Source organism: Eublepharis macularius, chromosome 2, assembly GCF_028583425.1.
Source record: "Eublepharis macularius isolate TG4126 chromosome 2, MPM_Emac_v1.0, whole genome shotgun sequence".
Lineage (NCBI taxonomy): Eukaryota > Metazoa > Chordata > Lepidosauria > Squamata > Eublepharidae > Eublepharis > Eublepharis macularius.
This window is the reverse complement of record NC_072791.1, coordinates 149,678,583-149,696,367: the sequence shown is the minus strand read 5'-3', so window position 1 is coordinate 149,696,367 and position 17,785 is coordinate 149,678,583. Positions and strand designations below refer to the sequence as shown.

Sequence of the window (17,785 nt, the reverse complement as noted above, 5' to 3'; positions counted from 1 at the left end):
ATTAACCGCCTCATTTTACTGTCATGCAGGATCATAGATTAAAGATTTTGGTACTTTAAACTTCCAACTTCCAGAGCTCGTTACACAATTCCCATAATTTATTTCATCTGGACAACTTCATAAATCTCTGAAACTAAGAGCTGATATAACTGCTGGCAAGTCTGCATTTTTAGATTCTTTCCTGTTAGTAGGGAATTTTCTTCCTCAAATGCCTTTTTCAGAAAAACTTAAGAGCTGGAGCTAAGTTTGAATCAAAAAATAGAAACGTAGAAGCTAACATATCTAGGAAATGTTCACATATCTAGGAAATGTTCACATATAATGTGATGGAACAATTTGAAGAACATTGAACAAGACTTGCTTTTACATGGAGATGTGTTTTATTCCACCCCAGTAAAACTGCTTGAATAAAAAGAGAAGAAAAATAGCTATTGTAAAAAAGATATAGTCACTTGTGCTGGAAAACAGATCCCACATATTTTCTGACAGCGTTCCTTACCTCATTGTTTCTCAGACTATATATCATGGGGTTCAGCATGGGAGTAACCACTATATAAAATAGGGAGGCTATTTTGTCTAGGTTGCGAGTTTGCCTAGAGCTAGGCCGTGCATACATAATGCCAAAACCTCCATAGAAAATGATAATGACCATGAGGTGAGATGTGCAAGTGAAGAAAGCTTTCTGCCGGCTCTTGGAAGATTTGAACTTTAAAATAGTGGCCAGTATAAAGGTGTAAGAGATGAGAATGGTAACAATGGTTGCTATCAGATTGAACCCAACTAACACAAACATCAACATTTCATTGAGACTGATATCAGAACATGAAAGAGCAAAAAGCGGAGGACCTTCACAATAAAAATTATTAATGGTATTTGGGCCACAGTAAGATAGTTTAGCAGCAGCAATTGTATGGATTAAGGCATTTATAATGCCAGCAATGTAGGCAACAGCTATTAAGTGTACACGCTTTCTTAGAGACATGGTGACTAAGTACAGTAGTGGGCTACAGATAGCCACGTAGCGGTCGTAAGCCATCACAGCCAGAAGATAGCATTCAGCGGTGGCAAACACAGCATAAAAGTAAAACTGAGTAAAACAACCATCAAAAGAAATTAGCTTCTTGTCTTTTAAGAGATCAGCTAGGAACTTAGGGGTGACAGATGATGAATAACAAATGTCAAGGATCGATAAGTGGCCGAGGAAAAAGTACATAGGGGTGTGGAGTTGAGGACACAACCTGATTATGGCAATCATTCCCAGGTTACCCACCAGGGTAGTGGTATAAAAGACAAGGATCATCACAAAGAGGAGGCTCTGCAGCTCTGGAATGTCCGTCAACCCCGTGAGCATGAATTCAGTTACCAGCGTGCTGTTTCCCATTTGCATTGCTAACTCTGAGGAAATCAAAATTAAATAGCAGTTAGTATAGTGTTTCCTTTTAACAACTTAAATATTAGTGCAATGAAGACATAAGGGTCTCTGTATATTTACAAATAAATTTTGAAAAGAAAAAAGGGGACAAGGGCCCAAGTACATCTATGTGTATTGTGGAGAGAGAAACAGACAGGAAACGGGTCACTTCCTCAGAAGTAGATTCTACTTCTTGTAGTACTAAATGCAGTCTCTGTAGTGAAATAAACTGTGATATGGCAAGCTACATAGGACTGTCGCAAGATTAATGCCTTGGATTAGTTGGCTGCCACCCATATCATTATAAATAGGGCACAAGAGACTACTGATAGGGGAGAAGGGTCTTAGCCTAGTGGAGATAGAGGCAGGAAGCTGCTTGCTTACTTGCCTGCTCCCTCCAGCAGGCGCTGTTGCCATAGTGGACTGAACCAAGAGGGCCGTCTCAGCATCTCCAACCTAGGGTGGTGGGTGGTGGTGGGGGAGTGTGTAGGGTGCTGAAGGGGACAAGCAACTGGAGCAATTGTGTTAGGCACTTGGACCTGTGGCAGGGTGCTTGTGCAGCTGCTTGCTTGGCCCCCTTTCCCCATGTTTTTGCCTTCCCACCTAGCCGAAAAACAAAAATGCCCGGGCTCAGTGCAATGGATAAGGAGGCGTAGGAACAGAGAGGGTTGTTTGTTCCCCTCATCTTGAGCTACTGAGTGCATGCCAGGTGCGGTGAGCTGGCAGAATACTATCCAGGCTCCTGGTCGGTGCCTTTGGTTCCCAAGCCACCATCTTTGGCACTTGGCTGGCCTTCTGCGGGATCTGTTTTCAACGGCTGCGGCTCAGGTGCCTGGCTTGCTTTCCTTGTAGCCGAGGGGGCTGTGGGCTTGCTAGCGGCAGCCCAGCTCTCGCTGCTGTGGGGGTGGGTGCAGATGAAAGAGCTACACCAGGATTCCGGTCACCAGCGACTGAGAGTCTTAGGGCCAAGCTACAAGTGACGAGTCACTACATGATCAAGTGGAGTGCAAGTGAATAGGGAGGAACACACGTGAGTCTGTTCACTTGCCATTCAAGTGTAATTCATCACTTGTAGCTTGGACCTTTGTCATGCATCGAATGGCAGCGGCATTTTACTCCCCTGGTGCGCTTTTTACTCCCCGCCCTTCTTTACCAATTCCCCTTGTCCTACATCTGTGGCGCATTTTACCAGCCCAGGAGTGGCGATCGCCATTATGCAGCGCCTGGCCAAATTTGCTCATGAGCCAGCAGCTCGGTGGCGCGCAGCTCTCACTGCAGCATCCGCTTGCAAGACACGAAGGAGAGGAGGTAACTGAGTTCTTTAGGGCATTCAGCCCCAAAGGTATCCCGGTGGGCAAAGGAGCGGAGCAATACTCGTGTTTAAAACTGTGTATTACACCAGAAAAGCAGGTATTTTTTCTTTCTTCCAAATTCTTAGTAACAAGAGAGAGAAAGAGGCGAGTGAGCAGGCGAGACAGTGGAGTGCATTAAACCACATAGCAATCTCATTCCTTGTAGTAGTACGTACTGTCTCCACAGTAAGATATACTTTGACATAGCAACATTACTTCTAACAACATTATTTTCTAACTATACCACAAATGTATTAATGAGGAGAATGAAGGATTGTTAGGGTTGCCAGCTCCAGGCTGGAAAATTCCTGGAGACTTTGTGGATGAAGCCTGGAGAGAGCAGGGTTTGTGGACGAGAGGGACCTCAGCAGGGCATAATATCATAGAATCAAACATCTAAAGCAGCCATTTTCTCCAGGGGAACTGATTTCTGTGGCCTGGAGATCAATTGTGATTCCAGGAGATCCTGGAGGTTGGCAACCTTTTTGCAACAAAGGCTTTAAGCGCATTATTTCAGAGTAATAGAAACATACTGCTCAGGAATGTACTACATGATTAGGGTCAGAGGTAGATTGTTATAGAAGAGTTAGGATGATACACAATGAAAAATCTAAAGTAACAAAATCACTCAAGCCTCTGGACAAAGAATTCTACTAAGGGAGGCAGGCTAAAGCAAGCAAGAGTGGATGCCTGAAGTTCCAAGGAGGCTCGTAGCTTATGGCATCAGTTTGGAAGCTATGACCAAAAAGGAACTCACCTAATTGAGAGCAATAGTCATTCTGAGTCAAGCACAAGCTTCTCAAAGGGACTGAAGGGAAACTTTCTGGAGCACAGAGTAGATTCAGGAGATCCGAACTTCACCTGCAAACAGGAAATGATTGAGTGGGAAACAACAGTATCCTTTATTTCTGACACATTTTGTGATACGTTATATGTAAGGAGAGATAGATTTTACATTTGCATTCAGACAGTTGTTTGGCTCATCCTCTCAGTAGCAGTGGACAGTTATCTTTCTGCTGGTCAGGTAGCAGACCTGCTCAAACTCAGGGGAGCTGTGGGGTTTTATCACCCTGTGCTGACCTCCACTCAGGCTGCTGACGCATTCATATACATGCCTGTCAACTCCCATTGAAAACTGATTCTTTAGAATTGATCAGGGTGACCAGCTGGCAAAACATTTAACTGTGAAGTGTTCATCAATGCGCGTGAGTCTGGCTCAGCTTCTGGGAAGAATGACAGAGTCAGCTCCAGGCTGGCTAAAACAAGAGGTTTTTAGGACTGAAGGGATTAGGAGAACTGGCCTGGGGTCTGAAAGAAGTCTCTGCTCCCTTAAATTTTAAACCACATATACAGTATAATGTCTCTGTGGGGTTGCGCATCTTTTCCCTTTTCTTTAATAGCTAGTCAACAGTTCTTGATTCAGTAGAAGAAATTTGTATCTGATATTGCAGTCCTTTTTATATTGAAGCAAATCCATGACACTTATTTCAAAGCAAACATTTTCTGCCTTTTGCATCATCGCATTTCCCATCTTAACTACCGCTGACTAATATGCATAAAATTAACACAATTTCATCTTAGTATTCAAGGTTTCCTATCATCTGTCCAAATCAGGAGTTTTCCAGTAGTGTTCCAGGCAACTTTGGCATTCATCAACAAGTAAATCAGTTAACAGTAGACAAGCTTCTCTCTAAAACCACTACCTACCTTCTCCTGCAATGAGAAGCCCCACAAGCAATTATTGGACGAGTTCAAGAGGTTGCACATGCAACAATGATACAGCCCACCCATTCAGACTAGTGCCTTGCATGAACTGGATCCAAGAATGTGCCTAGGAGTGCTGTGGAACCTGCAAGGACAATATTTCAAAATGATTACCTTGATCTTTCTCTTTTCAGCAATTAATTTCAGATTCCATTGTGCTTCTTTACATATTCCTTTTCTGCAGAGTTTCTCCAACTGCTTTTCTAAACAGTTCTCTGAATTTCTTGTCACACAACTTCTACTGGAACGTAAAGCATGATTGCGAAATCATCTTATTCCTAACTACAGTGTTTTTCTCACACTCCTGTACTGAAGAAGACTCCTAAGCTTTCTTTTAATTCAATAACAAAGTCAAGATTCTAGAAGTATTCTTCCTGGTGAATAGTCACATTGATCTGCAGTAGAAGGACAAATCTGAGTCCAGTTGCACCTTAGAGGCCAACAAGATTTCCAGGGTGTGAACATTCAAGAGCAAAAGCTCCCTTCATCAGATACAATTAGGAGTGGAACAATTCCTGCATTTATCCCAGTCAGAAGGTGGGCTGGTGAATCTCAAATTGAGATTCACCTGTTTAGAGAACAGGTGTGGAAGTATTCTGTACCTTTCAAGCTGTTAGAAAAATGGTTGTTTCCATTTCCAACAGTTCTCTGTATTTCTTGTCACACAACTTCTGCTAGAAGGTGCAAATAAAGCATGTTTTAGTAAGCAATAGCATGTATGACTTGTGAAATCATCTTATTCCTAACCACGGTGTTTTTCTCACACTCCTGATCTGAAGAAGACTCCTAAACTTACTATCTTTTTATTGGAATAACATAGTCAGGATTCTACAAGTATTATTTCTTTCTGCAGTAGAAGGGCAAATCATGAGTCAAAGCTCCCTTCATCAGATACAATTAGGAGTGGAACGATTCCTGCATTTATCCCAGTCAGAAGGTGGGCTGGTTGTAGCAAAGAAGGGAGTCAGGAAGAAAACGTACTATTCAAATTGAGATTCACCTGATTAGAGCAGTATTCTGTATCTTTCAAGCTGATAGAAAATTAGCTGTTTCCATGAAAAACAAATAGTGGTACAGTAGGAGAAAATCCAAGTGTATTCAGATAACTCAGGATCATACTTCATTCAGAACAAACAATAAACACACATTTCCTTTGGTGTCTCAGGAATTATAAAGGAAAAGGCAGCCCTTGTGGGGAAACATTTCAGTTTGCGATCTACTCTCAATCACTCCCAGGTGCATTGATTTCTATTAATTATGTACTGAAGTCAATGGGAGCCAAATTACAGTAATCAAAGCAGTTAATATAATGCACAAAGTTGCAATGGGAAGACTTTCACATCTGGAAAAACATTTTAATTCATGCACACACGGTATATATTTATTTTGTATAAATGTTTATGTCCCATCATTTAGCATCCAAAAACTTGTCATTAAAAACCAGGCGAAATTACATAACAGGCTCACTGGGTCCAGACAAAGGGAGCACACAACCAAAAAACCCAGTGCCAAAAGAATGAATCAGAAATCAACAAACATATCTTGTGGAATTTACTAAATAATCAGAATGCAAGAATGCTTATAATTAGGGGTGTGCAATTCGGGTATATGATACCCGAAAAAAACGTTCTCCCGAAACGTTTCAGAAAACCCAAAACGTTTCGGGTAATCCAAAACAGCGATTTCCGAAACGTTTCGGGTTGTTTCGAGTTTTTCAATGGGAAAATGCCTCCGTCTTCCCGGATGCCTGGGGGAGGCATTTTCCCACCGAATCAACCCAAAATGGGTGGGGACCTTCCTCTAACTCCTCTCTAACAACTCCCCAAGTTTAAGACCGATTGGACTTTGGGGGGCCATGTTATGGCCCCCCAAACCCGGTCCCCCTATCCTCACCTAAAATAGGGAAACGTGAACGTATTTTTAGCTTGCTGCTGCTAATCTTCTTCATTATTTCCTATGGGGAAAAATGAAGAGGCAGGCTTGTCTTGCCAGGGGTGGCATTTTGCATGCAAAATGCCCCCCAACCCTCAGGGGCCCTTCTCCCACCTCTACTCCCACCCCACACCAAGGATCAGCCTGCTCCCACTTGGGGGGGCGTTTCATGACCTCCCCAAGTAGGTGCTCTCAGCCCCCAAAGTCCACCCCCTACAGCCCCACACAAATCCAATTCCCCCCCAGCTGCCACACACAGACCCAGATCCCCACGTTAGCCCCTCACAGACCCAAATCCACCCCCAGCAGCCCCGCACCCATAACCCCAGGAACAGGCTGGCAAAGGTCAGCCCTCTCCCTTTGTTCCCTATGCTGGGAACTTCTAAACTCTCTTTCCCTGGGCAATTCTGCACAGCCCAGGGGTGCCACAATGGTGGGCACACTTCTGAGTGCCAGCTTGTCCCTGGGAAAGAGCACCTGAACCACAGACACCCTCCCTCAAATTCCCCCACCACCTACAGAGATGGCTGGCCAGCCAGCCCCATTGTTCCCTATGATGGGAACCAACTGCACAACAAAGAATAAAACACGAACAACACAAAATAAAGTTTTTTAAAAATTATTTTCTCCCTTTCAAAGTACAAGTAGGCAAAGCATTGTGACACATTACACCAGCAGTCCCCCACACAGAAAAATTAACCCAACTCACTTAACATCAGAGAATCACAAAAACACAATTCCTGTCAAAAACACTTTATTTCTTGAACAGCTTTAGGTTACACAGCAGGGGGGCACACCAAAGGGCATGGCAGCAGTATCTTACACAAAAATAACACAACTCACTTCACATTAAAGAATCACCCCCAAAAATTGCTGTCAAAAGCACCTTTTATTTCTTTAACTGCTTTAAGTTACACAGTAGGAAGGCACAACAGGGCATGAAAGCAGTGTACTAAACAAAAATAACACAACTCACTTCACATCAGAGAATCACCCAAACACACTTGCTATCAAAAACGGTGAAGTGGGTTGTATTATTTTTTGTAGTACACTGCTATCATGCCTTGTTGTGCCCTCCTACTGCGTAACCTAAAGCAGTTAAAGAAATAAAGTGTTTTTGACAGGAATTGTGCTTTTGTGATTCTCTGATGTTAAGTGAGAGTTGTGTTATTTTTCTGTGTGGGGGACTGCTGGTGTAATGTGTCATAATGCTTTGCCTACTTGTACTTTGAAAGGGAGAAAATATTTTTTTAAAAACTTTATTTTGTGTTGTTCATGTTTTATTCTTTGTTGTGCAGTTGGTTCCCATCATAGGGAACAATGGGGCTGGCTGGCCAGCCATCTCTGTAGGTGGTGGGGGAATTTGAGGGAGGGTGTCTGTGGTTCAGGTGCTCTTTCCCAGGGACAAGCTGGCACTCAGAAGTGTGCCCACCATTGTGGCACCCCTGGGCTGTGCAGAATTGCCCAGGGAAAGAGAGTTTAGAAGTTCCCAGCATAGGGAACAAAGGGAGAAGGCTGGCCTTTGCCAGCCTGTTCACACCTCACTAACTAAGGATTTGAGATATCTTGTCCTTCCTGAAGACAGGCTGTTTGTTGTTTGTTCTGGTCATTCTTTTGGTGATTTATATGTAAAAGGCCAGGGGACCCTTCACAGTTCCCAAACAACCAGCAACTTCTATGGCCTTATCTGTTCTCTGTCTCAGAGGGTGAGATCTTCCCAGGAAATGCAACTTTATTCTGCAGAGAGGGAGGGCTTTTGGAAGATTTCTTTTTCCCAAACTATAGTTGGTTCCCTATTTCTAACATGAGCCAAAAAGGCATGGTTCCGACCCACTAACAAATTCTGACAACAGCAAGCATCTACAAAATAACAAATCCTCACTAAAAGGCTAATTAGGGCTAGAGATGGGCACAATCCAAAATAAATTAAAGATCCAGCCGATCGTGGATCGGCGCTGGCAACGATCCCTAATAAACGATCCACACAGATCAGCTCCCATTCTCGATCCGTGGATCGTGGATCGTGGAGGCCAAAGCGGGGCGCGCTGCTATTCCCAGCTATGTGGGAAAGTGGGTGTTGGTGGCGGCTGCACGGGGAGACGGCAACGGGGAGACGGCAACGAACCGCCTCCCCTCAGGGGGTGGGGGGTCTGGCCTGTGTTTGGCCATCAGATCTGCCTATCAGGGTAAACAGGGATGAGATTGGAGTGCCCATGGCTACAGAACACCCCCTTCCCCATCCCTCCCCTGGCTGTCTTCTCCCAACTGCTGACTGCTTTGCTGCTCCGTGGTTGGAAGGAAGCTCTGTTGATCAAGGAAAGCTGGGCTTCCATTCGGGTTTCCAGGGCGACAGAAGGAAGGCAAACACAGCTCAGGCATTCCCCTGGCTCCGTTGCCAGAGGAATAGATTGCTGGCGCCTGAGTGTCTGGCTTCCCGATCCAAGCACGATCGCCCCGATCAAGCCCTGATCCAGTCCCCCCCCCCCGATCACTGCATCGTTGGCCGTGGCCGAGCACAATCCACCGGGTCCCGATTAAATCGTAATGCGGATCGTGCTCATCTCTAATTAGAGCTAACAACTGAATCACTTAGATTAACTGACTAATAATCCCACAGGTCAGCCTCACCAATGGACTCCACAGCATGATAACAGGTCTTGCAACGTTCAGATCAAGGTAGTGGTCCAGCAGCATCGATAGCAGGGAAAGCCGCTCCCCTCCTCATGGCTGGAAACAGGCCCACCTTAAAGCGAATCCAGCCAATCAGGGCAAACCTCCACTTAACAATTACTGCCCTGAGAAACTTGTGAGAGGAGATAAGGCATGATGACACACCAGTCATGCCAAATTCACGCAGGTGCAGGCAATATGCCTGCTAAACCCCTCTCAAGCCTGTAGCACTACTTTTAACAGCTCTTACAGTCAACTCACGCCAATATATTCTTTCAGGCTCAAGTTCCTTTCCTGACACACACACACACACCCAAGTTTCTCAAGTTTCTAAAACGCAAGAAACTAGAAAATCAACATGATTCATAGCTTCTAGCAATCAAATGTTCAGCAAATCAACATCAAAACAGTGACTCGGTTCACTGAGCACACTCCACTTGTAGCTCTATCAGTTGATTCTCCAAAAGTTTTCATGAGTGCTGCGTTTTCCCAAGCAGATTGCTCTGCCCCAGACGCTACGTCTTTAATGGTTTTCACTTTGTTCTCAATTGTGTCAACCCTTTGACTGATTTCATTTAGCTTATCAACAAAGGGCTTCATAGCTTCGATAGACCATTTAACCACCTCTTCAAGAGACTCTCCTTTCCCCTGCAATGCAGCCGAGACCGATTTGCCCGGCCGGGCTCTGCTTTTTCGTCTCCATCTTAGGAGGGGGAAGTCCGCCAACTAAGTTTCAAAACTCAATGAAGGGGAAGATATCTGAGCCTTCTTAGCTTCAACTCCCACCAATCCTTCACATATGCTTGGAATAACAGAAGAGATTCGCTTACTTACAGGTTTTCACCTTAAATCTGCTTGTTGCCGTTCTCCATGGCCCGGCAGCACGCGATGTGCTGCACAAGTCTGCCGGCCTCCGTTGGAGCAAACGGGCAATTTACTCCCTGCATCGACTTCAGAGGGCTCTTCCCGCAGCGCTCCAGACCCTGACCCCCTCACTGGGAGTCCTGGGTGTTAGCCCTTGCAGGTCAACCAACCGGGCAGGCTGCTCGGGCGCTTCCTCCCGGACCTGCGGAGAGGAGCGTCCGACATGGCCGGGAAAACAAAACCGAATCCAGTCATTGGTATTCCTGATGGAGGACTCTGGGCTGACAAAGTTGCTCCTGCCCGAACATCTGGCCCCTGGACTCGTCCAACTGGGACTTCTCTTCTAGAACTAACACCCAACAACATTCTGGCAGCTCCCTCACTGCTCTCTGGAACTGATGCAAAACACAGAGAAGCACTTTCAGACAGGTCTCCTTCTTGCTTATGGCCCTGTTGCCACCAAAGTGTGCCTTCTGAGGGTAAGATTCCCTTCCTGCATAACTGTGGCAAGGCCTTAAAGCTGTCATCCATAGAGGGAAATATGGTAGCTCCACTTACATCCTCAGAAAGTGAACGCGTACCATGAGGCTTCTCACTAGACACAACTTGTGTCATTGAGGCTCCCACTTCTTTCTCCTCCAACACGCTATTTCCAAAGAAAAGGTCTTCAATTAACAACTGATTACTCTTAGCCTGACTCATCTTACTAATACTGCCAAAGTTAGCTTGCAAACTATGTAAGCCTTTTGATTACACAAGTCTCTGCACCTTATCAGTGTCAACACCAGTTTATTGATCCCAATTTGCTGCCACCTTGTCAGGGGAGGATCCCTTTGTCCTTAGATGTGAGTTCGCCCAGTGTAACACAGTGTATGGTGCAGAGACAGTGAACCAAGGCACACAGAAAGAAAAATATTTTTTATTCTAAGGAACTCAAACTTTACAAGCATCTATAAAATAAAAAATCCTCACTAAAAGGCTAATTAGGGCTAAAATAACTGAAACACTTAGATTAACTGACTAATACTCCAACAGGTCGGCCTCACCAACGGACTCCACAGCAGGATAACAGATCTTGCAACATTTAGATCAAGGTAGTGGTCCAGCAGCATCGATAGCAGGGAAAGCCGCTCCCCTCCTCATGGCTGGAAACAGGCCCACCTTAAAGTGAATCCAGCCAATCAGGGCAAACCTCCACTTAACAATTACTGCCCTGAGAGGAGATAAGGCATGACAACACACCAGTGCCAAATTCATACAGATGCAGGCAATTTGCCTGCTAAACCACTCTCAAGCCTATAGCACTACTTTTAACAGCTCTTAAAGTCAACTCACACCAATATATTCTTTCAGGCTCAAGTTCCTTTCCTGACAATGTATTCAACTTAACTTATTTAATTCTTTAGACTGCTGTTTCCCAAAGTATGGGTCGTGGCCCACTGGTGGGTCGCAAGCAGATATTGGGTGGGCCCCAATGTTCCCTCTAAGATGTGCAGCGCTGTGAGCCAAAAATGTATTTTGTAAGCTGAAACTTGCATAAAAATTTATTTTGTGAGCTGACTTGCATAAAATTTTTGAGAGCGCCTTTTTAGAAAAAAAATTGCAATCTAAAAACATACAAACATTTACTAAACTTGGGAATGGAAATGTTCCAGTGCAAAATAGAACATTGTTATTTTATATGACAGCTGCAGCAAGATTACTGTATGCGCAGAAATGGAAAATGCAAGAAGTACCTACTGTAGAGGACTGGATTTATAAATTGTTGTACATGGCAGAGATGGATAAAATGACAAGAAAACTCAAAGACCTGGATCCGGGACAGTATTTGGCAGACTGGGCGAAATTGAAACAATTTTTGGGGAAAAAAATGGGATGTGAAAGGAGAACTGTGGCAGTTTGAGAATTTTAAAAATAAGACATTTTTAACAGAAGAGAGAAGTGACTTTACCATTAAGAATTTATATCTATTTTAATCTAAGCTTGGATTATAATATAGTAGAAAAGGGGTGAAATTTAGAACTGATTTTGTAAAGAATAAGATAGGGAGGTTAGGATAAGTAATACCTTTTTTAGAGTATATGAATAAGGGAATAGTTAAATAAATATACTGATGGGGCATACTATATATACTATAATGTTAGTGGATCAGATTGTATATTATATAATGAATGTGTAGTACGGTGTTGTATGCTGTGCCACATTGGTGGCAGGGCACACAGTAGGGGTTTTAATACATATTATAATGACGATAGTATATTTGATAGAATATAGGTTTAAAAGAAATAGAATATGTTTAAACTAAGACTTCTGTTATATATTATACTATATTATACTGGTCTGCTATATTGAGGGGTATAAGATCTATACTATATTGATAGTATAACTGATAGATGTATATTATACTGATAGAATATTTGATAGCATAATTGATAGAAGTATATTATATTGATAGGATATTTGATATATATGATAGAATACCTGGGGGGGGGGGAATTAGAATGTGCTTAGAGTAAGGGATTTATTAAGTAATAAGAGGGGTTAAGAGTTGGAAAGCTGTTGGAAGTCGATAGAGAGGGGGGAGGAAAAGGGTGGGGGATAGGGTTAATTAGATATTGAGGGAATGTATGTATTGAATTTGAAAAGTATACTCACCAATAAAAAAATTTTTTTTTTACAAACATACAAACATTTGGCTACCACATAAACCAGTTTGTAAAAGCTTATAACCACAACCTTATAAATATCTGAGAATTGAGTTTTAAACTGTATTTTAAGCATATTTTTGAAGAATGTTTTATACATTATACCTGTAAACATAAGTCACATTTCATTACAGAGACTTTCAATTTAACTTCTCTCTTCTTCCTTTCTCTGTTTTCCAGAACTTGAAAACATTGGTATTTTATTGATATTGAGCCAAAGGAGGCTGGAGCAGAGGGTCCAGAGGAGTTAGCCGTGTTAATCTGTAGTAGCAAAATAGTAGAGTCCAGTAGCACCTTTAAGACTAACCAACTTTATTGTAGCATAAGCTTTTGAGAGCCACAGCTCTCTTCGTCAGATGCATCTGATGAAGAGAGCTGTGGCTCTCAAAAGCTTATGCTACAATGAAGTTGGTTAGTCTTAAAGGTGCTACTGGACACTTTACTATGGAGCAGAGGGGAGTCTGGGAGGAAAGCTACTCATGTGAAAAATGCACCAAGCCAAACAGGACTGAAAAAGAAGTGGGTGAAAGGACCAGATTATAAAATACAGGACAAATGTCTTCCCTGGCAGCAGAGTCAAGGAAGAGGGGATATGGGCAAGTCAAAGAGAATAGAGATACTGCCTCTGAATAGGATCCAAACTTTATTGGAGCAAGAAGGAAAGGGGAAGGGAGCCAAGATCCACAGCAAAGGGCCCAAGGATGATGCAACTTCTGGGTTTTGAAGCCAAGCTATCCTTGGTCCCTTGCCTTGCTCACGTGGGATTATTCCCCCCACCCCAGCCCCCTCCATCCACCATTGCCACTGAAGGAGACACAAGGCAGAGTGGGTCTGTTTAGAATTTCACATGCCTTCCTTCTCTCAGAATGCTAAACTTACAGTTCAAGCCTCCTCAAGCCAAATTCAGAGGTGTTTGTTGGTGAGGCAGATCCTGAGATTTCCTGTTATGAAGAAGAAAGGAAAGGAGGGAGAATGAGAAAGAGATGGAGAGCTAGTTTTGTGCTTGCAACAAGCCAATGAAGGTGCATTTTACTTACATTTAAATAAAAGGTGTCAGCTTTATGCAGGCAAAAAAGGGGACAGAGATTGCTCAGAGAAATGCCCTGATGCTCAAAGTCAAAGGTGGCAGAAGAAGAATTTCTTCTACATGTGCAGAAAGGGAGTAGGCTTGCCATTCTCCTGGTGGTGGCTGGAGATCTCCCTGAATTACAACTGATCTACAGGCAACAGAGATCACTTCCCCTGGAGAAAATAGTTGCTTTGAGGGTGATCTCTATTGTACTATACCCTGCCAAGGTACCTCCCCTCCCCAAACTCTGCCTTCTCCAGGTTCCATGACCTAAATCTCTAGGAATTTCACATCCTTCACCAACAAGCCCTCAGTGTCACAGGACAAGCCTACCCCACTGCTATCCTGTGCCATCCTTCATTCCCGGGCCCTCATTGTCGCAGGCCAGGCCTGCCCCAGCGCTATCCTGCGCCATCCTTCATCCCCGGGCCCTCAACGTCATGGGTGAGGCCTGATCCAGACCCATCCTACACAATCCTTCATCCCCAGGCCCTCATTGTTGCAGGCCAGGCCTGCCCCAGAGCTATCCTGCGCCATCCTTCATTCCCGGGCCCTCAACATCGTGGGTGAGGCCTGATCTAGAGCCATCCTACACAATCCTTCATCCCCAGGCCCTCATTGTTGCAGGCCAGGCCTGCCACAGCACTACCCTGCACCATCCTTCATTCCCGGGCCCTCAACGTCATGGGTGAGGCCTGTCCCAGTGCCATCCAGTACCATCCTTCATCCCTAGGACCTCATTGTCACAGGCCAAGCCTGCCCCAGCACCATCCTGCTCCATCCTTCATCCACAGGCCCTCATTGTCACAGGCCAGGCGTGCCCTGGCACCATCCTGAGCCATCCTTCATCCCCGGGCCCTCATTGTCGCTGGCCAAGCCTGCCCCAGCGCCATCCTTCAGTCCTGGGCCCTCAACATCGTGGGTGAGGCCTGATCCAGAGCCATCCTACATAATCCTTCATCCCCAGGCCCTCATTGTTGCAGGCCAGGCCTGCCCCTGTGCCATCCTGCTCCATCCTTCATCCACAGGCCCTCATTATCACAGGCCAGGCGTGCCCTGGCACCATCCTGAGCCATCCTTCATCCCCGGGCCCTCATTGTCGCTGGCCAAGCCTGCCCCGGAGCCATCCTTCATTCCTGGGCCCTCAACATCGTGGGTGAGGCCTGATCCAGAGGCATCCTACACAATCCTTCATCCCCAGGCCCTCATTGTTGCAGGCCAGGCCTGCCCCTGTGCCATCCTTCATCCCTGCGCCCTCAACATCGTGGGTGAGGCCTACCCCGGTGCCATCCTTCACTCTGGGCCCTCATTGTTGCAGGCCAAGCCTGCCCTGAGCCATCCTTCACTCCGGGCCCTCAGCGTCACAGGCCAAGCCTACCCCAGAACCATCCTTCATCCTCAGGCCCTCAGCATTGCAGGCCAATTCTGTCCCAGCGCCATCCTGCTCCATCCTTCATCCTGGGGCCTCAGTGTCGCAAGCCCCAGCACCATCCGGTGCCATCCTTCACCCTGGGCCCTCAGCGGTGTAGGCCAAGCCTGCCCTGGTGCCATCCTTCACCCTGGGCCCTCAGAGGTGTGGGTCAAGCCTGCTTCAGTGCCATCCTGCCGCATCCTTACCGTTCAGAGGGCGCCAGCTGAGCAGGAAGTCGAGGCCATCAGAGAGGAATCATCTCTGCGCTCCTGAAGCAATCATGTGCACCAAGAGGTAATATTATGTGCGCAATTGCGCACAAGTACACACCAGAGGGAACTCTGGTCGGCCCTGAAACTGATAGGGCAACAGTCGCAACATGTTGGCCGGGCCATGTCGTTTACTAATACTAACTGTTAGTCGTTTACTAACAGTTACTAATAATTTAATTTCTCGCGGCGTGGCACAGAGTGTGATCGTTCGTCGTGGGTGCGGAGCGGGGGCGGGGCAGCCAAAGGCGACTCACGAGCCCGAGCATCAGTTGTCACTGTAGTGTTTGTCATCGCGTGTTGTGTGTTTATTCTCTTCTTAAAACTAATTAATGGACAAGTGGTTGAAACGGATAGCAAAAAGTACGCCGCCAGCGGCAGATTGTGTACAGAGCGATGAAAAAATAGAAGACGTTATTTCGGATGACAAAAGTGACACTGAGCCTGACCTACTAGCTCCCTCTACGAGTTCACTTGAAACAAAACATCCAAAAGTTGTGAGAAAATATGATGTCGAGTACCTGAAACTAGGATTCACGTGGAATCAAGATACGGTGGATCCACGCCCTCAATGAGTTATTTGCTGCGAAATATTGGCGAACGAAAGTATGCGTCCAAGTAAGTTGACACGACATATAGAAACGAAACATTCCCATTTAAAAAATAAGCCAGTGGATTTTTTTCAAAGAAAATTATTGGATATGAAATCTTCAAAGAATATTGTTTCACATTTCATAAATATTAATGAAAATGCTACTTATGCCTCATATCTTATTAGCTTAAGAATCGCCAGAGCAGGTAAACCTCATACCATTGGCAAGAATTTAGTGTTGCCATCGATTAAAGATGCTGTTGGAGTGATGTTTGGAGAAAAAGAAGTAAAGGAAATTGAACGTATACCACTTTCCAATAATACTGTTGCACGAAGAATTGACGAGATGTCCGAATGGGCAGAGGATGAGTTAATCCATAGAGTAGTTGGTAGTAAATATTTTACATTACAACTGGATGAGTCTACCAATGTGCAAAGCCTATCTTAGTTACTTGTTTTCGTGCATTATATATGGCAAAACAACACACATGAAGATATCTTGTTCTGCAAACCAATTATTCGTGGAACGGCCGAGGAAATTTTCAAAGAAATTGATTCTTATACAAAAGAAAAAGGTTTGGAATGGAAGAACTGTGTTGGCATATGCACTGACGGAGCTCGAGCTATGTATGGCAAAAATAGCAGTGTGGTCATGAGTAGGGGTGTGCAAGGAAAAAACTTTCGGCTTTCTTGTTTCGGCATTAGCCAAAACAAGATTCTCTATCGTTAAAGCCGAAAGCCGAAACAAGAATCTCTTTCGGCTTTCGGCTTTCGGCATTCTTTCGGCATTCTTTTGGCTTTTTTCTATGGGAAAATGCCTCCGTCTTCCAGGATGCCTGGAGGAGGCATTTTCCCACCGAATAAGCCCAAAATTGGTGGGGACCTTCCACTAACCCTTCTCTAACAACCATCCAAGTTTCAGACAGATTGGACTTTGGGGGGCCATGTTATGGCCCCCCAAAGCAGGTCCCCCCATCCTCCCATAAGAAAGCAAAGGAGCAGCATATTGTTAGCATGCTGCTGCTAATCTTTCTTCATTATTTCCTATGGGGAAAAAATGAAGAGGCAGGCTTCCTTTGCCAGGGGTGGCATTTTGCATGCAAAATGCCCCCTTACCCTCAGGGGCCCTTCTCCCACCCTTCCTCCCACCCCCCACCAAGGCTCAGCCTGCTCCCACTTGGGGGGCCATTTCATGGCCTCCCCAAGTAGGTGCTCTAATCTCTACCACTGACAGCTGGGGGAGGCTTGTCTTGCCAGGGGTGGCATTTTGCATGCAAAATGCCCCCCAGCCCTCTGGGGCCCTTCTCCCACCCTTCCTCCCACCCCCCACCAAGGCTCAGCCTGCTCCCACTTGGGGGGGCATTTCATGGCCTCCCCAAGTAGGTGCTCTAATCTCTACCACTGACAGCTGGGGGAAGCTTGTCTTGCCAGGGGTGGCATTTTGCATGCAAAATGCCCCCCAGCCCTCAGGGGCCCTTCTCCCACCCCTCCTCCCACCCCCCACCAAGGCTCAGCCTGCTCCCACTTGGGGGGGCCATTTCATGGCCTCCCCAAGTAGGTCCCCTCAGCCCCCAAAGTCCACCCCTCACAGCCCCACACAAACCCAATTCCCCCCAGCTGCCACACACAGACCCAAATCCCCCCAGTAGCCCCTCACAGACCCAAATCAACCCCCACCTGCCCCACACCCACCATAACCCCAGGAACAGGCTGGCCTGCCCTCCCCTTTTGGGAACCCCTAAACTC

The 17,785-nt window shown here is 45.5% G+C and overlaps 1 protein-coding gene across 1 annotated transcript; it reads right to left on the bottom strand.

The window, feature by feature from the left end:
• Positions 1-448: 448 nt before the first annotated feature.
• Positions 449-1,387, bottom strand: LOC129323510 (olfactory receptor 1020-like). Its single transcript, XM_054970046.1, has one exon. It carries the CDS (start codon positions 1,385-1,387, stop codon positions 449-451), a length of 939 nt encoding a protein of 312 aa, XP_054826021.1.
• Between the last annotated feature and the right edge of the window lie 16,398 nt (positions 1,388-17,785).

Bases quoted from the DNA above. Each gene is read 5' to 3' on its own strand.
- LOC129323510 (XM_054970046.1), bottom strand. From the start codon at position 1,387: ATGCAAATGGGAAACAGCACGCTGGTAACTGAATTCATGCTCACGGGG.